Genomic DNA, 20,338 nt, shown 5'->3' with positions numbered 1-20,338 from the left:
AATTATCAATTTTGTAAAAATTTAAACCCTTGTCCAACTGATTTCTTTCCTTATATTATACAGAGCAGTGGATACTCTATTACCTTAATTGCATATAAACAGGATACCTAATTAGGCCAATGTAAAGTAAATTTACCTGTGTCAGGTAAATTTTGACTTTCATTTGATTTTAGTCTCAATTAGCTCAATATAGTGTTAAATACAACGTCAAAATAGTATAGCGTTAAAATGAAGCATATTGCTATTTTAAACTCCTGTAACCGGTAAGAAAACTTGAATACTATCTACCTTAGGGAATTCAAATAAATTTCCCCATTTCTTGTTCGAGGTGGGGGTTGAGTAATATTTGTAATTATAATCTCTGATTTATTGTCTTAAACTATTGTCTGAACTGTTCTATGAAACACAAAATGTCGGATTGCAAATAGTTCAAGTTCTCATGTTCAATTTAAGCTGCCATTAATTAAATCAAAAGAATGTCTGTGAAATAACAGGTTAGATTCGGCAGAGTGTCATTTGTCAGAGGCATTGAGTGTCTGTCAAAATTTAGGAATTGTAGCCAAAGTTCCGCCCAAAGTTAAGTTACTTGCGATAAAAAATTATATGAATATTTTTGTATTTTTCCTAACATGTTTTAAAAGACAGTAGTTAATTTTCATTCCCTTTAATTTTAAAATTAGAGAGAATTTCCTAAATCTCTTCAACCTTATCAACAAAATTTTCACAGGATGAACAAGCCAATCGTGTCGACTTTTTAATATCCATTTGACTTTGGAATTCACCAGCTTTATCAGGCAAAGTCGATGTGGTCATCAGAAGAGGTTTGGGTGCACGACGTGACATGGAGCGCTCCACCCACTTGAGAAGAGTCAAAACAGAGTCAGTGTCCGGGATCCGCATATCAGCATAAGTTCGAACAGATGGATTTGTAGTTACTCGGAATGTTGCAGCAATCCCTATAATAAATAATATTAATGCTATATTCAAAGACCTAATGTTACGACGGAATGTTTGTCTTACAATTCTTTTGTAATTGGGACCTAAAGTAGTTTCACGTCTGTTGGTGCCTTGCTGTTAGACAGCAAACAGTCTAAGCCGCAATATTAAATGTAAACTGACGGTAAGTCAAGCGAAAATCTATGAAATCACAGGTAAAAATCTCAGTAACACTTGAGTATCCATTATGATTGGGGTATGAATGTTAAATTATTTTTGAAAAGAAGATTATATAGATCTTTCTTGTACGTTTTCTAAGATGTTTTAGAAGACGGTAACTTATTTTCCGCTCCTTTAATTTTGGAAGTCGACAGGTTTTTTTAAATATAAAGCATTTGAGTGTTTTTGTGTTTAAATATCAGTCTAGATGTACATATTAATATTAAGAGTGCGATTCCCTTTATTTGAGACTATAAATACAAAATTCGAACCAAAAAATAAAACCACTGTACTACGACGAGCCATAATTTTATGTTCAATTATCACGATTTCCTCACATTAAAATAGACGATGCCACCATGAAAAAAGGTAAATCGGTGATAGATACTGCTTGAGTTCTAACTGCTTGGTGGAGCAAGTTTCAACAACTCTTCAATTTTATCAACTGCCATTTCGCGGGATGAGCGAGCCAATCGTGCTGACAAGTCAATATCCATCTGACTTTGAAATGGGCCAACTTTATCTGCTAAAGTTGCTGCATGCAAAGGTAGAGCTTTGGGTGCACGACGTGACATGTAGCGTTCCACCCACTTGAGAAGAGTCAAAACAGAATCAGTGTCTGGGATCCGCATATCAGCATAGGTTCGGAGAGTTGGATTTGTAGTTACTCGAAATGTTGCAGCAATTCCTACAATAAATAACATTAATGCTTTATTCTAAGACCTAAAACTACGACAGAATACTACGGAGTTCCTTTTTTAATTGTCACCTCAAGTAGTTTCGTATATATATATATATATATATATATATATATATATATATATATATATATATATATATATATATATATATATATATATATATATATATATATATATATATATATATATATATATCTATATATATAAAAATAAGTTGTCTGTGGATGGATGGATGGATGTGTCAGGTGACGTCACCTGAAAAAACTGGATCAGGTGACGTCAAAACTGAAAAAACTAAAAAAAGGCAAAAACTACAAAAAAAACTAAAAACTAATAAAAAAAATAAAAAAGCTAAAAAACTAAAAAAACTATAAAGGTAAAAACCAATAAAAAACTAAAAAAAAAACTGAAAAAACTAAAAAAAGGCAAAAACTACAAAAAAAACTAAAAACTAATAAAAAAAGTAAAAAAGCTAAAAAACTAAAAAAACTAAAAAAAGGTAAAAAACTAAAAAAAATAAAAAATAAAAAAAACTAAAAAAAAGGAAAAAACTGAAAAATAAGCTAAAATAAAGGTAAAAACCAATAAAAAACTAAAAAAAAAAAGGAAAAAACTAATAAATGACGACACTCAAAGAGAAAAAAAAGGCAAAAACTACAAAAAAAACTAAAAACTAATAAAAAAAATAAAAAAGCTAAAAAACTAAAAAAACTAAAAAAAGGCAAAAACTACAAAAAAAACTAAAAACTAATAAAAAAGCTAAAAAACGACCGGGACCCGGGACACAGGGAATATAAATGACGACCGGGACACAGGGACACAACTACAACGGGGACACCGGGGGAAACAGGGGGATGTAAATGACGACCGGGACACCGGGACAGGGAATGGTCGATTAGCAATCACCATCAACAAAGCTCAAGGGCAATCATTAGAATCATGAGGTATAGATCTGAATACAGATTGTTTTCCCATGGACCATTATATGTTGCATGTTCAAGAGTCGGTAAACCTGACAATCTATTTATATGCAAAGACAATGGGACAGCAAAGAATGTTGTATATTCGCAAGTTTTACGTAGTTAAAACCATATATATATATCTATCTATATTCACAGGTGGGACATAGGGACACAACTACAATGGCGCGTAACTATTATGGCGCGTAACGACTTACGCGCGCGGGGGGGCTTGGGGGGGGCGCGAAGCGCCCCCACCAACTAGGTGTTGGGGTGGCGCGAAGCGCCACCCCAACAGCTAGTATACATATATATATATATATATATATATATATATATATATATATACATATACATATATATATATATATATATATATATATATATATATACATATATACAGATACATATATATATATATATATATATATATATATATACATATATATATATATATATATATATATATATATATATATATATATATATATATATATATATATATATATATATATATATATATATATATATATATATATATATATATATATATATATATATTTATAAAAAATTAGTGTTATATTGAAAAAAAAATTAGCTAAATTTCCTACAAAACCTATTATAGTAATAAATTTACTTGTTTATTTTGAATTTTTTGGCGACAAAAATATGTCAAACTTGCCAATTTGTTGATTCGGATCAGAGTATTTTTACGCTTCTAAATGATTTTACTTTCTTTCTTCTTCTTTTTTCTCGTGAGAAGTTAAAGTATTATCAGTAAACCCCCTTCCATAGTTAAAGGTTTCTTTTTTGACTTCCTCATGGTATTAAAATTTTGGAATTAAAACACAGCAGATTATAGGATCAAGAAACTTCCTAGAACCACATTGCAACTAACCCTAGGAAAAGTTATGTTTTTTTTAATTTTTTGTATGAAATCACCAAGACATGTTGTGAGTTTTTTCATCTCATACCTGCATCTTTTGTTCATTCATCAACTTTCAGTCATATAACATAGGATATATATTATCTGTTAGTTTCAAATCCCTCATCCAGAGGTCTAACGTTGAAAAAAATGTATCTTAAATTTTGGGGAGAATATAACATATTGATATATTTAGTTGTTCCATTGGAATATTTTGAGAAGATAAATGTTGAAAAAATAAACAATTTACCACTTAAAGAAAAGTTTGTTTCAGTAATTACTGTGACTTTTTCTTGACGAGTATTTACTAAGCACCTCCTCTCAAGAAATCGTAGTATTCAAAGTTCATTTCTTTTAATTTATGGATAGTATTAAAAATTTCGACTTCGCTATGAGCTGAATAGAAATTCAAAATCCTTCCTATAAATCTATTTCCCTTTCCTCCTGGAAAAATTCTCTTCTCCCTGAAAAAGCTTTCTACTTTTTAAAAGTAATCGATTCCATGCCATGTTGTTTTTTCCGTCAATTAAATACATGTACGCAACTTGATACCTTAAACACAGCATTTATTATCCATCAGGCACTCACCTAAAATAAGCACAAGGACGAACCAGAGGAAGTTCAGGTGTAGGGCCTGAAAATCCATAGGAATATAGAAGGATTAAAATTTTTAGGATGAAAAATACGAAAATATGTCATTTCAGTCGTCTGTGTTCAATATGTCTGTCTTTCACAGACATGACCTTCTCTCAGCCTCTTCAAAAAAATATTGCAGAAAGGCATGGATAAATTGTCAGGTGAGTTGTTTCGTAGGAGAACTGTAGCTTCGGCATTTTTGCATAATTAGTTTCAAATTAGAGTTAGATCAGACTCTAGGTCTGATCTGATCAGATTCTGTAGTGGGGACTAATAGGAACCAATGAGCAAACCAGTCCGTTAGTTGCAAGCTCCTTACTTTCAGATGAGGAACAAGAACTTGAACCAGAAGTTAAAGTAACCCCAATGGAAGCTGCTTTAATAAAATCTCCATTAAAGAGAAATGTTGTTGGCTAAAGTGTTTCAGAGCTTATAAAAGCAAAGAGTATGTGCATAGAGTACACGCTAGCAGTAACAGTGGACCGAATTGGTTTTAAACTCGTTTCACATCCTTCCTCGAATTTCGACCTCAGAGATACTACGCTGACAATTTGAAGTGGTATTATGTTAGGCTGTTAAACCTTTCTGAGTGGGGCCAGTGGCATGCATGAATGACCTGAAAATATGAACTTAAAAGAGTACCGTTACTTGTATGAGGGTGAAGTCCTTGTTATCAACTTCGGACAACTGGATAGCCAAAAGTCACCAGCTGAATATGATACCATCGAAATCTGTCACATGAGGCTGCATAAAGGTGTGTTGAAAGGGATACCTGACACAGCAGTTGAAATTCATAGTGAGGGTGACTAGTTAGATGAACTGTTTGATTACACCGGTGTAAATGGTGGCAGTGTATCTCGGAAGGACTAGAGTGGGTGTCACCAGTTATATGGCCACTGTTTGACAGTTCTTCTTCTAGACATGTTGAAAAACTTAGAATTGGACAAAGACTGTTGCAAATATAAAAAACAAAGCCGCTGTGATAAAAGCAATTTATCAAACAGTTCATGGTAATGAACTGTAAGTATGGGGCGACTCGGCTCAATAGTAGCCAATACTCTAACAAACGGAATTTTGATGCCGGTAGATACATCAAAGGAATTGGCTTATTATGCTGATTCAAAACATATAAGAAATATTGAGTTAAGTGTGACCCATGAAAAGCTACAAGCCTGAGAAAATTTGCCTGATTTTCGGAAAAAGGGAGAAACACCCCTTAAAAGTCAATGAATCTAAATGGAATTCCCACCATCAGATTCAACGCATCAGAGAATCCTACTGCAGAGGTTTCAAGGTCCCATCCACAAAAATATGGAATCTCGCATTTTTCGCCCGAAGAAAAATCACTGATGCGTGTTGATTTGTTTGTTTTTGTGTGTTTTTTTGTTCTTCCCTGGGGGCTCGTATCGAGCCAATAGTCCTAGAAGATCGGGAGAGAGCTCATTTGAACGGAAACTGAATATTCTAGTGCCCTTTTTTAATGACCAAATAATCGAAGGGCCGCTAGCCCCCCTTCCACAGTTTTTTTTCTCCAAAGTCGTCCGATAAAAATTTTGAGATAGTCATTTTGTTCAATCTAATAACTATGCCTTTGAGGATGACACGACCCCCCCCCCACCACACATGGGGTCTTTAAGTTCTAAAATTTGTCCGTTGTTTACTTATAGTATTTGTTATTGAGAAGTATACAGACATTTTTCGAAGGAGGTTGTGAATCTTCTGCTAAGGGATTTTCTACGAGCAGAACTTTCCATAGTGAAGGAAGTTTCCGGGGGGGGGAGCTTTCCAGGAGAAATTTACACTGAGGGAATTTGCCAGAATTCCTATACAAATTTTTTTTATTTATCTTACTTTTTCTTTGTCGACTCAATTTTACATGTGAATATGTTAAGGGGAATTGTCAGGGGAAACTTTCACCGGGTTAGAATTGTTTAGAGGATCTTTCTATGGGGGAGGGGGAATTTTCTACAGGAATAAATCTCCATCGGTAATTTTTCTGTGGGAGAAATTCTCCATGGAGGAACTTTCTGAGGAGGAACTTTTCATTGAGGAGGGTAGGATTTCCGGCATGATTAGAAAAACTATCAGAAATTATAGTCTTTTTCAAATGAAAGTGTGCTAAGAAAAATTTTTCAGGCGGAATCATCCGTAACAAGTTTTCCGGGGAGAATTTTCAGCAAGAATGGAACTGTCCAAGGGACTTTTCCCAACAAGGAGGGGATTTGTGTGGGGGTGTTTTTTACAGAGGGATTTTCCATGGGGGAAGGGAATTCTTCATGGACGAGGAGCCGGTTTTCTCAACATTATTAAAAAAACGATAAGAAATTGAAGAAAAATAAATTTTCTCAACTGGAAAAAAGAAGCAACATTTTGATTTAAAAGAACCAGATACAATAACGTATATGAGGGGAGTGCCCCCTTGTCACTACGTCACTCTTTACGTTAAAGTTTGAGTTTTTGTTCAAATTCTATAAGAGCGACTCCTGAAACAAAAAAGCCGTTTAATTAGCATCAGAACCCTTTTTTGAAAGCACTTAAAAACTTTAGCTTAAAGAGGAAGGTACTGAGGAGGGAGCACACCCCAAATATAAGTAATAATTTTTGCCAGTTCTAGTTTTTGGTGTTACTCCTTACTTTCAGTTGAAGAAACTTATTTTTTCATTTAATGAAAAACAGGAAGCAAATAAAATTGGCCATATACTCGTTGGTAGGTTAAGTACTGCCGACACGTTGCTTTTATTACTGTCTGGGGGATAAGACAGGATGAGAGCTTTATTTGTTAGTCATTATGTTGACTCGCTTAGTTGTGAGCAATGTCTGTGTGGGACATATGGGGAAGCTAACACCAGAATGGCTCTGCACGATGCCTTTTGTTTCGGAAAAGGTTTTGAAAAGATGACTGCTTGTGTTAATGATAGTTATTTAGTTGTGATGCTATTGGACTAATTCCCTCGTCCCCTTAATATTTTTTCTAGGGAGAACGTTGTGCCTGAACTCCTTGTTTCCAAATTATTACACCAGCACTGATCTTTTTTCCAGGAAACGGGAAGTCAACATTGAACTCTCTGGTATTGACACAGCGAGTCACTTTTTCTCCAAAGGAAGACGAGCATTATTTCCGCCCACCAAGAAGAGTGGTCTGTACACGAAGAATCAGTGACCAAATGGATAAGGATTCTAAGAGAAGAAACTTTCACAGAGTCTAAAATGGTCTCCTCCCAAGATTATGCAAGAAAGCTGATAACCAGCACTCATGGAACAACTCATTTACGACTACACTTGTGCCGTCGTAAGAGAAACTCTGCCCCCCCCCCCTACAGAAGGGGCCTTTGTGGAATACGTTTAGTTTTATCATATTGCAATCTGGAATGCCTCACTGATTGCATAATCATGTCTAACAACCCCTTTTCTGAACAAGTTGTAGCTTCTTCCGTTTTGAGGGGATTCTCACCTCCGACAGGATATTCATAACCACTTTCGTAAGTGCAGGGGAAGTGCATCAAGACCTATTATTGCCTCCCTCGACTTGGTGATGTTTTGTGTGCTTTTGCCGGAAAGTGTGATCACCTTAAGATATAAAAATATACTTAAGTTTTGATGATATGTTCCTTAGATTCCTTTTTTTCTCGTCTTTTTTTTTTATTCAACACTCGTTTCTGCAGCATATTTTTCATTTTGGACGCACTTCCGTTAAAGCTAGGATTTAGTGTTTGTTCACTTTGAATTATTCCAAGTGGCTATTGCTTCAAGGCCACTAACAGAGTTGGACTGCTAACGTATCGTCACAATCTTGAGTAGCCTCAATGGCTCTATTCCTCCCCCTTTGAATGTAACTCTAATGTAAATACAAAGTTGGTTCAATACAAGTTGGTTCCTGGTCTCACTTCTTAGTTATGTTTCATAATCTACAGTTAGCAAGCTATATCTGACTTAGCTCGTCATCTTTTTATGGCACTTGGTATTAACCGTTAATTCGAAAAAAAAAATTGAAGTATTTTTAACTTACGAACCGTTGATCAGATCTTAATGAAATTTTATGTTTGGAAGGATATCGTGTCTCAGAGCCGTTATTCTAAATCCCGACCGGATCTGGTGACATTGGGGGGACTTGGGAGGGGGAAACCTAAAATCTTGGAAAACACTTAAGAGTGGAGGGATCGGGATGAAACTTGGTGGGAAAAATAAGCACAAGTCCTAGATACATGATTGACATAACCGGAACGGATCCGATCTCTTTGGGGTAGTTGGGGGGGGGGGTTAATTCTGAAAAATTAAAAAAATGAGGTATTTTAACTTACGAACGGGTGATCGGATCTCAATGAAACTTGATATCTAGAAGGATATCGTGTCCCAGAGCTCTTATTTTAAATCCCGACCAGATCTGATGACATTGGGGGGGGGGAGTTGGGAGGGGGAAACCTAAAACTTGGAAAACACTTAGAGTGGAGGGATGGGGATGAGACTTGGTGGGAAAAATAAGCACAAGTCCTAGATACATGATTGACATAACCGGAACGGATCCGCTCTCTTTGGGGTAGTTGGGGGGGGGGTTAATTCTGAAAAATTAGAAAAAAATGAAGTATTTTGAACTTACGAACGGGTGATCGGATCTCAATGAAATTTGATATTTAGAAGGATATCGTGTCTCAAAGCTCTTATTTTAAGTCCCGACCGGATCTGGTGACATTGGGGGAAGTTTGGGGTGGGGGAACCTAAAATGATGGAAAACGCTTAGATTGGAGGGATCGGGATGAAACTTGGTGGAAAAAATAAGCAGAAGTCTTAGATACGTGATTTACATAATTGGAACGGATCCGCTCTATTGGGGGGGGGGGGGGGGTATTTCTGAAAAATTAGAAAAAATGAGGTATTTTTAACTTACGAACGGGTGATCGTATCTCAATAAAATTTGATATTTAGAAGTATATCGTGTCTCAGAGCTTTTTTAAGTCCCGACCGGATCTGGTGACCTTGGGGTGAGTTTTTCAATTTTGAAAATTGAGGTATTTGTAACTTACGAAAGGGTGACCAGATCTTTATGAAATTTGATATTTAGAAGGATCTTGTGCTTTAAAGCTCTAATTTTAAATTCCGACCAGATCCTGTGACATTGGGGGGAGTTGGAGGGGGAAACCGGAATTCTTGGAAAACGTGAAAATTGGGGTATTTTTATCTTACGAATATGTGATCAGATCTTAATGAAATTTGATATTTAGAAGGAATTCATGTCTCAGAGCTCTTATTTCAAGTCCCGACCAGATCTTTTGACATCGGAGGAGTTGGAGGGGGGAATCTTGGAAAACATTTGGAATGGAGGAATATGGATGAACCTTGATGGATAGAATAAGCAAATGTCCTTGATACGTGATTGACAGAACCGTACTGGATTCACTCTCTTTGGGGGAGTTGGGGGGAGGGGTTCAGTGATTTGGCGAGTTTGGTGCTTCTGGACGTGCTAGGACGATGAAAATTGGTAGGCGTGTCAGGGAGCTGCACAAATTGACTTGATAAAGTCGTTTTCCCAGATTCGACCATGTGGGGGGCTAAAGGGAGAGGAAAAATTAGAAAAAAATAGGTATTTATAACATACGAGTGGGTGATCGGATCTTAATGAATTTTGATATTTAGAAGGACATCGTGACTCAGAGCTGTTATTTTAAATCCCGACCGGCATTAAGCCTCTTATTTTCCTTTTAAATCAATCTATTGATTCATAGAATTTTATTAGAGCTCATACTATATGATCTCTTGGCTCTTAGCTCTTCTTGGCTCGTCACAAGTGCCATATGAGCTCTTAGCTCTTGTTTTTTTTCACTTGGCGCAAAATCCTGTATCGTCAAACGTCAGCTCAAAGCTCTCTTCTAGATTAAAAACAGAAAACATAGCGGATGACGAAATCAACTTTCCATTTCTTAGGTGATATTTCGCTTGGTACCTAAAATTTTTGTTGCGCCCGCCTACAATTGTTTTCAGCAGCGTATTCTGCCCTTGATATGTTTCTCAAGACTTTCAGCTCGTCAAAACCTATAATGCTAAAAATTCATTGGCTGGGTCAATGAAATTTTCAATATTTTGAAATCAATTCCCCCTATATCAATAACCCTTTTGGGGGTGTTTTATCCCTTTTCGAAAATAGGTCGAATTTTTTCTGGCTTGTAACCTTTGATACTTAACTTTAAACCTATGAACTTCTACATATTCAGAATTACTTTTTTTTAATTAAGTTATTGCTGTAAAATTTTGTTTTTTAGAGTTTCAGTTACTAGCAGTTTGTGTTCCTCCTTACTTACATGTTGTTTCCACAAGCTATAAGGCTGAGTACAATTTCAAGGAAAATCAAGGAAACAAAAAAATAAAATAAAAATAAAACAGAATAGAACCTACCTTTGAGAATATGAAGCGCATCTTCATCAGTCCTGTCATCTCCTGCATAAATTATTCGCACTCTTTCGTTCCAATCGTAACCAAAAGCAGTCCTTAGAATATAAACGACAGCAAGACCTTTATCCCAAGGAATGGGAGGTCGTGCCTCTAAAGCACAATGTGCTGTGACACAGTGGAACCCATAACTTTCTATTAAACTCTTTGCTGTGGCAATCAAAGGAGCTCGTTTTTCCTCTGGGGTACTTCTGTAATGCCACGTCATACTAAATCCTTTATTCTCAACCCAGGCACCGTCCTGGCAAGCCTAAAATAAATACAAAAAATCTGAAGCAATCATAACAAAAAAGGACTGAAGCATGTTTTATACTTATCATCTCTCCCTCCCCCGAAAAACAACTTGTTTTCATGCACAAAAATTGAAAAAACTGGTCTCAGCAAATCATACTCAACCTTCAGTACATCAATCAAGAATCAAAATTATAAAAAGACAAGAAAATAAAGCCAAATCATTAATATATATGTGAATATACATATATGTATATGTGAATATACATCTGTAAAATTCGACATTCCACCTTGAACATCTGAATATTAAGTTTACGCAAGCGATCTTTCAATACATGCAAAAATAGCTTTCAAATGCGACACACAACAACAAAACTTTGGAGGTTATGTAAAAAGTGATAGCAAATCTAAGCGTTGTTTATGCTTGGAGATGATTGTGCCGGTTTTTTGGCTAACATTGCGCCATAAATAACTATCTGCCGCTACAAGTATAGCATTCTACCTTGTTTCCATTTTAAAGTCAAAAACACTGGAATAGACTCAAAAGCTAGGAACTTTTTCTTTCACTCATACCACTCATTTTTTTGGCTCAAAATTTATATGCTCAACAAAATCTTACCAGGGGAATACAACTAAATTTACGGAAATGTATCAGAAATTTTAAGTTGTACGGGGAAATGTCGAAACGCTCCAAATTGTACAAGGCCCTTGAGGTGCATTAAACACGGTACATAACTGTATATAAAAAATATGGATAACAGTGTATTGTGGAGGAGGACAACTACAAAACAAATTTTTCAATCACAGCATAGACTTCAATAGTATCAAAGAGACTTCATAGACTTCAAAGAGTATCTACATTGACAAGTATAATACTGAAAGATCTAAATTTGCTCCGTTTGTGTCAATAGCTCGGTGCTGGGATGCTCACAAGGCTCTTATTGATAAAATTTCCTCTATCCATTTAATAAAAAGGAAACTTAAATTTCATTTAGTTCATAATTATTTTTAATTAAGTATCTTTTTAGCAAGGCAAAGTTATTTATATGGTTTGTTGCTCTGGGTGATTATGGACCTCTCAGCTATCTTCCAGCATTAATTTATATTTAATAATACTGAAATTTTTAATTTCTTCAATAGTATTGAAAGATCCTGGGCTAGCTGCTGCTTTCATATTATTGTTGTGTTTTTGTATCTTTGCCGTCATGTTTATCTTTGTATTGTAGTGTATGTTGTTTTTGTATCTTCGTCTAGGCCTAGTTTTTCGAGCTTGTCTCCCCATGGGCCTATGTCATATGTATTATATACACGTATGTGTGATTAATAAATAAATGAACTTGAATAAAACCTGTAGGGAAAATAACCATAGATGACACATTTACGACAAAGCAGTTCATTATATTACGGAACGGGAAGGCCACCCTGCTGAATACGACTAAAAACAGGAGCTATCCTGAGAACTGAAATTCCTTGTACTGGAGTGTCACAAACTAAGGTTAATAAATTTGTACCTGAGCCTGAAGATCTTGGAAAAGCTGAATCAATTTTGTCTCATATTCGTTTGGTATGGGATGTAAAAACTTGGTGCCATCTGGGTGCAAAATTGACAAACCATGGTTACCAGCGTAAGTTATTGTCTCAATTCCAACTTTTTCCTTGACATCGTTTACATCTCTCCCTTTAGAAAAGCAAAGCAGTTTATTGCAAATGAAAACCAATATTATATATATATATATATATATATATATATATATATATATATATATATATATATATATATATATATATATATATATATATATATATATAGACAATAGGAAATAAATAGGAAAATGTATTGAAAAAAAAATAAAAAAATGCACTTGTTGTTTTTGTACGTCAAGAAATGAAATAAAAATCCACTTCTTTTCTACAACTAGCCCTTTTTTTCAGTTCGTTAGATAGTTAACATATTCATGTTCAATAAAAAAGGATTTTGGAAAGAATATTTTCTGTAGCTGCTTTCTTTCATTACTGTCCCCACCTCTGACAAAAACCAAATTAGAAGATAAAATATGCAAGAATTTTGCCCAAGCTTTGTGATAATAATAATCAATTAGTTATTTTTCTTTATCTTGGCCATAAATGGCAGAAAAAATTAGCCATCAAATTCTGATGAACCTCAATGAACGTTTGATTGTAGTCCTTTCTTCGCTTTTAGTTCGAAAAAGTGCTTATAATGTTGCAATAAAAATAAAAACAAGTAATTTATTGTCGTCTCATATACCTCTGGAGCACGGCTTACGTTTTTCTATATATGAGATAGATGTCAAAATACTTCATAGGAGAATGGAAACTTTTCTCACATCTATAAGCGAAAGTCTATTACAACATGGAATGTACAAGGTCTTCAAAATGAAGCAAAAGAAGTGGTAGAAGAAAACTTTACGAAGCGGGACGTAATAAAATTAACGGAAGCATATTTTTCGGAAAACGATGATATGCAAATGCCGGGTTTTAAAGTATTTAAGGTGTTTAGACAGATTTAGAAGACTAAACGATTCTACAGAGGTGTACTGATGTGCATAAAAGAAAATAAGTTAAAGTAGTCAGTATACAAGGTAATTCAGAAAATATAGTGTGGACTAGAGTGACTTGCCGTGATGGTACGAGCATAATTATATGTTGTGCTTACGTTACACCACAAAATAGCTCCTATACTAGTAAATATATGTGGAAAATGCTATTGTACGAACTAGAAAATATACAAAATAAGTACCATCGCGATTGTATCGCCATATTGACACATCGTCAAGAGCCCAGTCAAGAAGAGAAGAAATTATACTTTAAAGGAGAAATGCTAGTAGTGGTAGCAGAGGAAAAATACTTGGTCTTTCACTTGCAATCGAATGGAAGCCGGAAATGGCACATCTCAGCTGCAGCATCAAGAGGACGAGCGGCATTGCTTTCCCTCTACCAAAATCAGACACTGGTGGGAACAGGGAACCATATATTTTCCCCTAAGTTGACAAGAGCTCTTCAAGCCATCCGATATTGGCTTAAAGTAATAAAGCTAAGAGATGATAGGTTAGCTAGGGCAGCGTATGATAAATTGTTAAGTATGAGGAAACAGACGCTTTGCCTATTTCGCATTAAAGAGCTCCTTGATAGGGCAGGTTTTTCATATTTATGGAACGATTACTAGAGTCCAAGAGATGATATAACAGGTCTGTAGAGAAAGGTCAAAGTAAGACCAGATGAGCAAGAAATGGTGGTTTGGACTAGGTATATCCAAGAGCTTAGTACTATGTAGACAAGTTGAATTTAAGCATGGAATAGAAGTTTATGTTTAGTTGAATATTACAGTGAGATTCCGGAGAGTCTATTTCCCTGCTACTTCCCGTTCAGGAATAGCGGATTATTTATTGACAGTTGACATGGTTTTCACAACGTAGGTCTGTTGAAACTAAATTGATTTATTCTTTTGACATTATTACAAAACTTTTGGGAATTGTTAGACCCATTGACATTCTCCTGCTTGATCAGGCAAAAACATTTTATAAAGTAGAGAACTTTCACCTGAATCTAAAATTAAGAGCCTATCAAGTAGCGGAGGATGTTGTTCTGTGGATTCTGGCGTTTTTGTCTGGAAGGTCTCAGATGACTAGGATTCTTGACGATGATGGCAACATTACCTACTCAATCTCATATCTGCCGTCATCAGTGGTGTCCCTTAAGGAACCGATCTTGTAACAACTTTGTTCAGCATATACATAAAATTTCAGGAATTGTTTAGAGAATCAGAACTTCTCGAGTGTTGAAAGGGTTGGAGGCTCAAATATACCTCTATTGTAACTTAAGAAAGGGGACAGGGGCGAACTGAAACACGCTCCTGGTAATCAAAATGACACATCAGCAATACCTCACAAATGCTTGGGAAAGGAAGTTAAAACTATTGGGTCCTGGGGGGGGGGTCTCAAATTTTGTGTTGGAGGAAGGAAAAGAGATTAAATTTTGTTTACTCCAATCCACCAAAATGGTTCTGCTTTTTAGATCCTATGGGTCGTATAATATTTGCACGGTTAAGTAGCAGAGTAAATCCAAAGACGATATGTTTTTAAGTTGTTAAAATGATATATTTACAATATCTAAGCGAACAGCTGCTAGTTGAAACTAGCAGAATTTTAAGAGAACGAAGACAAATGGACCTTGAATTATGACCGCGGAAGATCAAGCTAAATTGAAAGACACTGTGCGCGTCCTGCTTATCAGAATGCGAATGTACGAGCCTGAGCTAAAACAAAAACAAAAAACCTTCGATAAGTCTAAGCTTTTTTTCGCACTACAAGTTGCTTTGAAGTGTACCATGGGCATATAATCTATTCACTATAAGTTATGAGATAAACTTAGACATTTTGTGGTGTCAGGCGATCAATAAGACATACCTGATAAATCCTTGAAACGGCTTTAGGAATCGAACTGAAACAATTAGAAAACGTTAGGAAGGGGGAGTGAAAGTCTAGTTCTACTGGGGTCAAAATAATGTGTCTTTGTTTATTAAATTTTAATATCATAAACCTTTTTGGACAAAAGGTCTATTTCCCATGAAAAAGCACGGTGAACCAAAAAAAAAAAAAAAATTTCAAATATTTGTCCTGATATATTTTGTTGTTGTTGTTATTTAAACGCGATTCCCATTATTTATCAGCCATTCGGAGTCTTCCATAAATATCTAAATTGAATGTGACACCAACTATACAGTGGATATTAGGTTATCAGATAATTAAAATACCGTCGACATTCTTATTGATTGCTCCTATAATTCATTTATATCAAGCTTTGCTTTTAAAAGAGGGGAAAAAAGTTTTCACCCCCTGACAAATGTATGTTTAGCTTTATTATTGACACAGGATACCAGATTAGACCAAGAATGTTAGCTTAACAAAGCAGAGCTTATACCGTGTGTAACTGCTTATTCATAATCGCACAAAATAAGGTCTTTTCATTTTTGTGATAGTAAATACATCAACTGTTTGGCTTTTTCCAAAAAAATCAGGGAGGTATATTAACATTAGCAGGTGCTAATGTTATGCTTTCTTACCAGAAATAACAGCAATAAAGACATCTGGTAAATTTGACAACCGTTCTAGGGTCCGACGTGTCTCATGAGGTAGAACTGCCAGGTTTGGGTGGGCCGCAATTGGTGCCAGGGTACCATCATAATCAAGTAAAAGTGCTACTTTGTCTGCGTCACCTAGATGATGATTTAAATATGTGTCAATTTCTTCATAGTTTGTTGGTGTCATAATGCTTTTATCTGGTTTAATCAGTTTAGATTCCATTGCTTGCATAAACATGTGCATCCACGTAGTTACGTCGTTCTTCCTATAAGAAAAGCAATTGTTTGTATTATTCGTCTTTTCAAATGATAAAATTGACAGCCACCCAAGTGTATAGACTAGAAAACGAATATACTAGTTTGGAGCACAGGCTTATCCGATCTGAAACCTAAAAAAGAAAAGAAAAAAGTTCTGAGTTCTTTGCAACACAGTGTATTCCCAATATTTTTTAGAATCACTTTTAATCTTCCAATCATCTGGTCTAGTGGAAATCTGGATGAAAAGATCATGGTTGCAGTGATCAAAAGTTGGAAATCACGTTTTGAAAAAACATTTTAATGATAAAAAATTGCCATCTGGCACTGATTCAAGAATAGTAACTATTATTTCGATTAATCTTGGGAATAAAATCTATTGCGAAAACAAATGTATGGTGATTTTTATGAAGAGCCTGAAACCACTCGGAAATGGTGTCAGGTCGAAGTGAAAAGTGGACCATTGGAATAAGCATGATTGAAAACAATATAAAGGCAAATTACAATCCCCCGTCTTGAACAACAAGGAAACCGTTTTTTGCATGGGTTGTACTGATGTCTCCTTTTTTCTACCAGGGCTAGCGAGTTACCAGAACATTATAGAGAAATGACTAAAAGTTATAGCTCATATATACGTGCTTCTAGATTCTACCATCTGCAAGTGCCACATGGAAATATAAATGGAATCCTTGGTGCCATTCATGCATTTTTGTTACTTTTGTACGAGTCAGACAGTTTTTGGGGGGAGGGAGTCCTGCTGGATCGATGTTGGCGCATCATTAGAAAAATCCGGCGACCGGAGCAAGCTGGTTTTATGTCGGATCGTTCAACCATCGAGCAAATTTTCACGATTCGACAAATAGTAGAGAAGACCACAGAGTTCCGACAGAAAGCATTTATTGCCTTCGTTGACTTCCGTCCTGCATCTGACTCAGTCGATCGAAAAACTCTTTGGCGGATTCTAGAGTTGACTGGCCTACCCGAGAAATGATGCAGACTTCTCAAGGCGCTGCACCATGGGACGGAGAGCTGTGTACAAGTAAATGGTCGGCGCAGCCCGTTCTTTCAAATCACGACAGGGGTGTGCCAAGGATATGCAGTGGCCCCAGAGCTCTTCAATGTCATCATAGATTACGTTATGACAAAAACCACTTCACGTCTCAGCTTTGGGCTCAAATTCGGAGATCATACCATCTCAGATGTCGATTTTGCCGATGACTTGGCCATTCTGGCGGACTCCATGGAGCAGCTGCTGGAAGCGCTCCGAATTCTGCGAGAAGAGGCTGCCAAAGTAGGACTGCATATAAACTGGAACAAAACTAAAATTATGGCCATAGACCCGTCTTCTCCTGCTGTTAACTCCCCAGTTAGCCTGGACAGCACCACTAGCATCGAGGTTGTTAAAGACTTCACCTACCTGAGCTCCGTAATTTCTTCAAATGGCTCACTTCTCCCCGAGCTGCAGGCAAGATTATCTAAAGCGTCTTCTGTCATGGGTAGACTGAATCGTCACCTCTGGCGAAAACCAAATATCAGTCGCACAACGAAACTGCGGATCTTCAACGCTCTAGTCGGCTCTGTGATGCTTTACGGAGCTGAGAAATGGCAAGCATCAGCTGCAACCCTCAAGAAAATAGACGTATTTCATGAAAAGAGCCTGAGGAGGATTGAGGGCCTACGATGGTCCGACTTCGTCAGCAATGAAAAGCTTCTACAGCTCACAAAGCAGTCTTGGTTTTCGACTCAAGCAGCCGAGCGAACCTTACGATGGTTCGGGCATCTGCTTCGAATGCCACCACATCTACCCGCAAAGATGATCTATGACTTCGACCCTATCAAAGTTGGTTGGAAGCGACCTCGCGGCCGACCGAAGAAACGTTGGTCCGACAGCCTGTCCGAGTTCTTGGCGATGGCAAACATCAGACAGGGCGAAGAGCAAATACTCGCCATGGACCGAAGTGGGTGGAGGAGGCAGACGTCACTCTCTACGCCGAGCAGTGCCCGGCAGGAGACTTAAGTCAAGTAATTCAAGTCAAAGAGTCAAACCAGGTAATCCCCTTCTTATTGGATACGGCCCAGAGATAAATTGAGCATTCTTTGCAGTATTGTTGCAGAAACATTACAATATAGAAACATTAAACATTACAAATTTCTGTAAGTTATATTAAATATACATCTAAAAAAATTTCAACGCATTTCAGTCTTCTAAATTCTATATAAATTTTATATAGGAAAATATTTTATAAATAATTGAACTTTTATCTGCAAGTTCCATAAAAGACGAACTGATAAGTCCTAAGACATATCAGACAATCAGACATATAAGACAATCAGATCGCTAAAATTCCAAACATCCACTAGCAAATAAAGTTTGCGTATCCGCAAAGATGTCCCAAAGTTTGCCTGTTTCGTTCGTTTGAATTACCATTACTAAACTGGAGGTAGAGGTAACTCTAAATACCCAATAAATAGACATTTTGTAAATATAATGAAGGAAGATCTTTGAACTTCTAGTATTTAAGTCAGAAAAGGAATCTTGCATCTATCACAGCAAGATATTTAGTCCTTCGCTGTTTTTGCAGACTATTCCTGCTCTTTGGTCTTTAAGACCAATTCCCCCCCCCCTCATAAGTATGTGCCTGATAGAGCACTTGTTTCTTGACGGTTGTTTACATAGCAAACTAGGGAGCCAATAAGCTAAATAAAATATTAATTTAAAAAACAAAGTTTTTCAGAGGGAAGTAAAGAGCGAAGTTGAAACTTCAAACGAACAAAAATTGTTACTTCACAGCCTGTCTTGTACATATAATAATAAATAAATATGTATTTTTAACCCACTATAATGCAAGACAATTGGAGTAAATAAAAGATAATGAAAGAAAAATATCAATAAAAACTCATGAAAATATCAATAAAACTAGAGCAAATAAACCAACTGGTGATATTTCCCTATGTTTGTAGGATTATAGAAAACTTGCACTTTACTTGTAACACAAAAGCCAAGCATAAAAAATAAGAATATTAATTTAGGAGATCAAAAGTATTATCTTCAAAAGTGCAAAGTCATTAATAGCATACAAAGATAATGGATTGATTTATCAGGTAACATTTTGATCTCACCAAGTATTACCCGAAATAACGAAAAAATAAACCATAATATGAACTCTGGAAATCCGGTTGATTCATACAAAAGATAATTTTTAGTTATGATACAAATTCTAAAGTGAGTTTGTAATCCTAATACTATCAAGATTGGTTCACCAAACTTGTCAACAAAATAATCGTAAACTATCCTTTCTAGATCGAAAACGACAGTCAATCATTGGACTGAGCTCATTGTGTAGAAGTGATGCAAAATTAAACGAAAAAAAACAAAACAACAACAACAAAAAACTATGCAACAATTATAAAATACTTTATTTTTATACTGTTGAAAGTGCCCTTAAATGGATTACTTTTACTGTGCCAAAACTCCTACACTGTTTTACAATCTCAGTAAAGCTCTAGTTTTCTATAATCCTAAAAGCATAGGGTTGTAGGTGCAACAAACCAACATCACCAGTTGGTTTTGTATGCACTGGTTTTATCAATATATATTAGATAGACATGAAATAATAATTTTGTTCGTTTTAAGTTTCAACTATGCTCTTTAATCAGAAAACTTTGCTTTTTAAGTTAATCTTTGCCTGTTTTCAATATATAAAAAAAATAAAGAAGGGGCAAAACCATAATTGAAAAAACCTGATGCAGATACGCCTGACACCGATTAGCGCGGTACCAATACGCCCGATACCGATGTTGCTCTTTACTTCCCTCAGAAAAAACTTTATTTTTTTAAAAATGAATCTTTGCACATTTTTAATGAAAAGCATTGTTAATTAGAACGTTATGATTCTCTAGGACCATCGATTCGATACGATCACCCCCGAGGGAAAAAACA

General features: G+C 35.8%; 1 protein-coding gene across 2 annotated transcripts in view; it reads right to left on the bottom strand.

The window, feature by feature from the left end:
• Positions 1–648: 648 nt before the first annotated feature.
• LOC136027250 (uncharacterized) overlaps positions 649–20,338 on the bottom strand; it is a 67,267-nt gene continuing 47,577 nt past the window's right edge. Inside the window, exons 9-12 of one of the 2 annotated variants that reach the window (XM_065704322.1) lie at positions 16,126–16,409; positions 12,557–12,723; positions 10,761–11,064; positions 649–956 (exon numbers count right to left, since the gene is read on the bottom strand). In XM_065704322.1, coding sequence (XP_065560394.1) covers positions 691–956; positions 10,761–11,064; positions 12,557–12,723; positions 16,126–16,409 — 1,021 coding nt within the window. In that variant the 3' untranslated portion in view covers positions 649–690. Of the gene's footprint in view, positions 957–1,378; positions 1,844–10,760; positions 11,065–12,556; positions 12,724–16,125; positions 16,410–20,338 lie in introns of those variants that run through there. The other variant, XM_065704321.1, reaches the window with a different exon arrangement.

This window comes from Artemia franciscana, chromosome 5, assembly GCF_032884065.1.
Source record: "Artemia franciscana chromosome 5, ASM3288406v1, whole genome shotgun sequence".
Taxonomy (NCBI): Eukaryota; Metazoa; Arthropoda; class Branchiopoda; order Anostraca; family Artemiidae; genus Artemia; species Artemia franciscana.
This window is presented reverse-complemented; position numbering and strand designations above follow the sequence as displayed.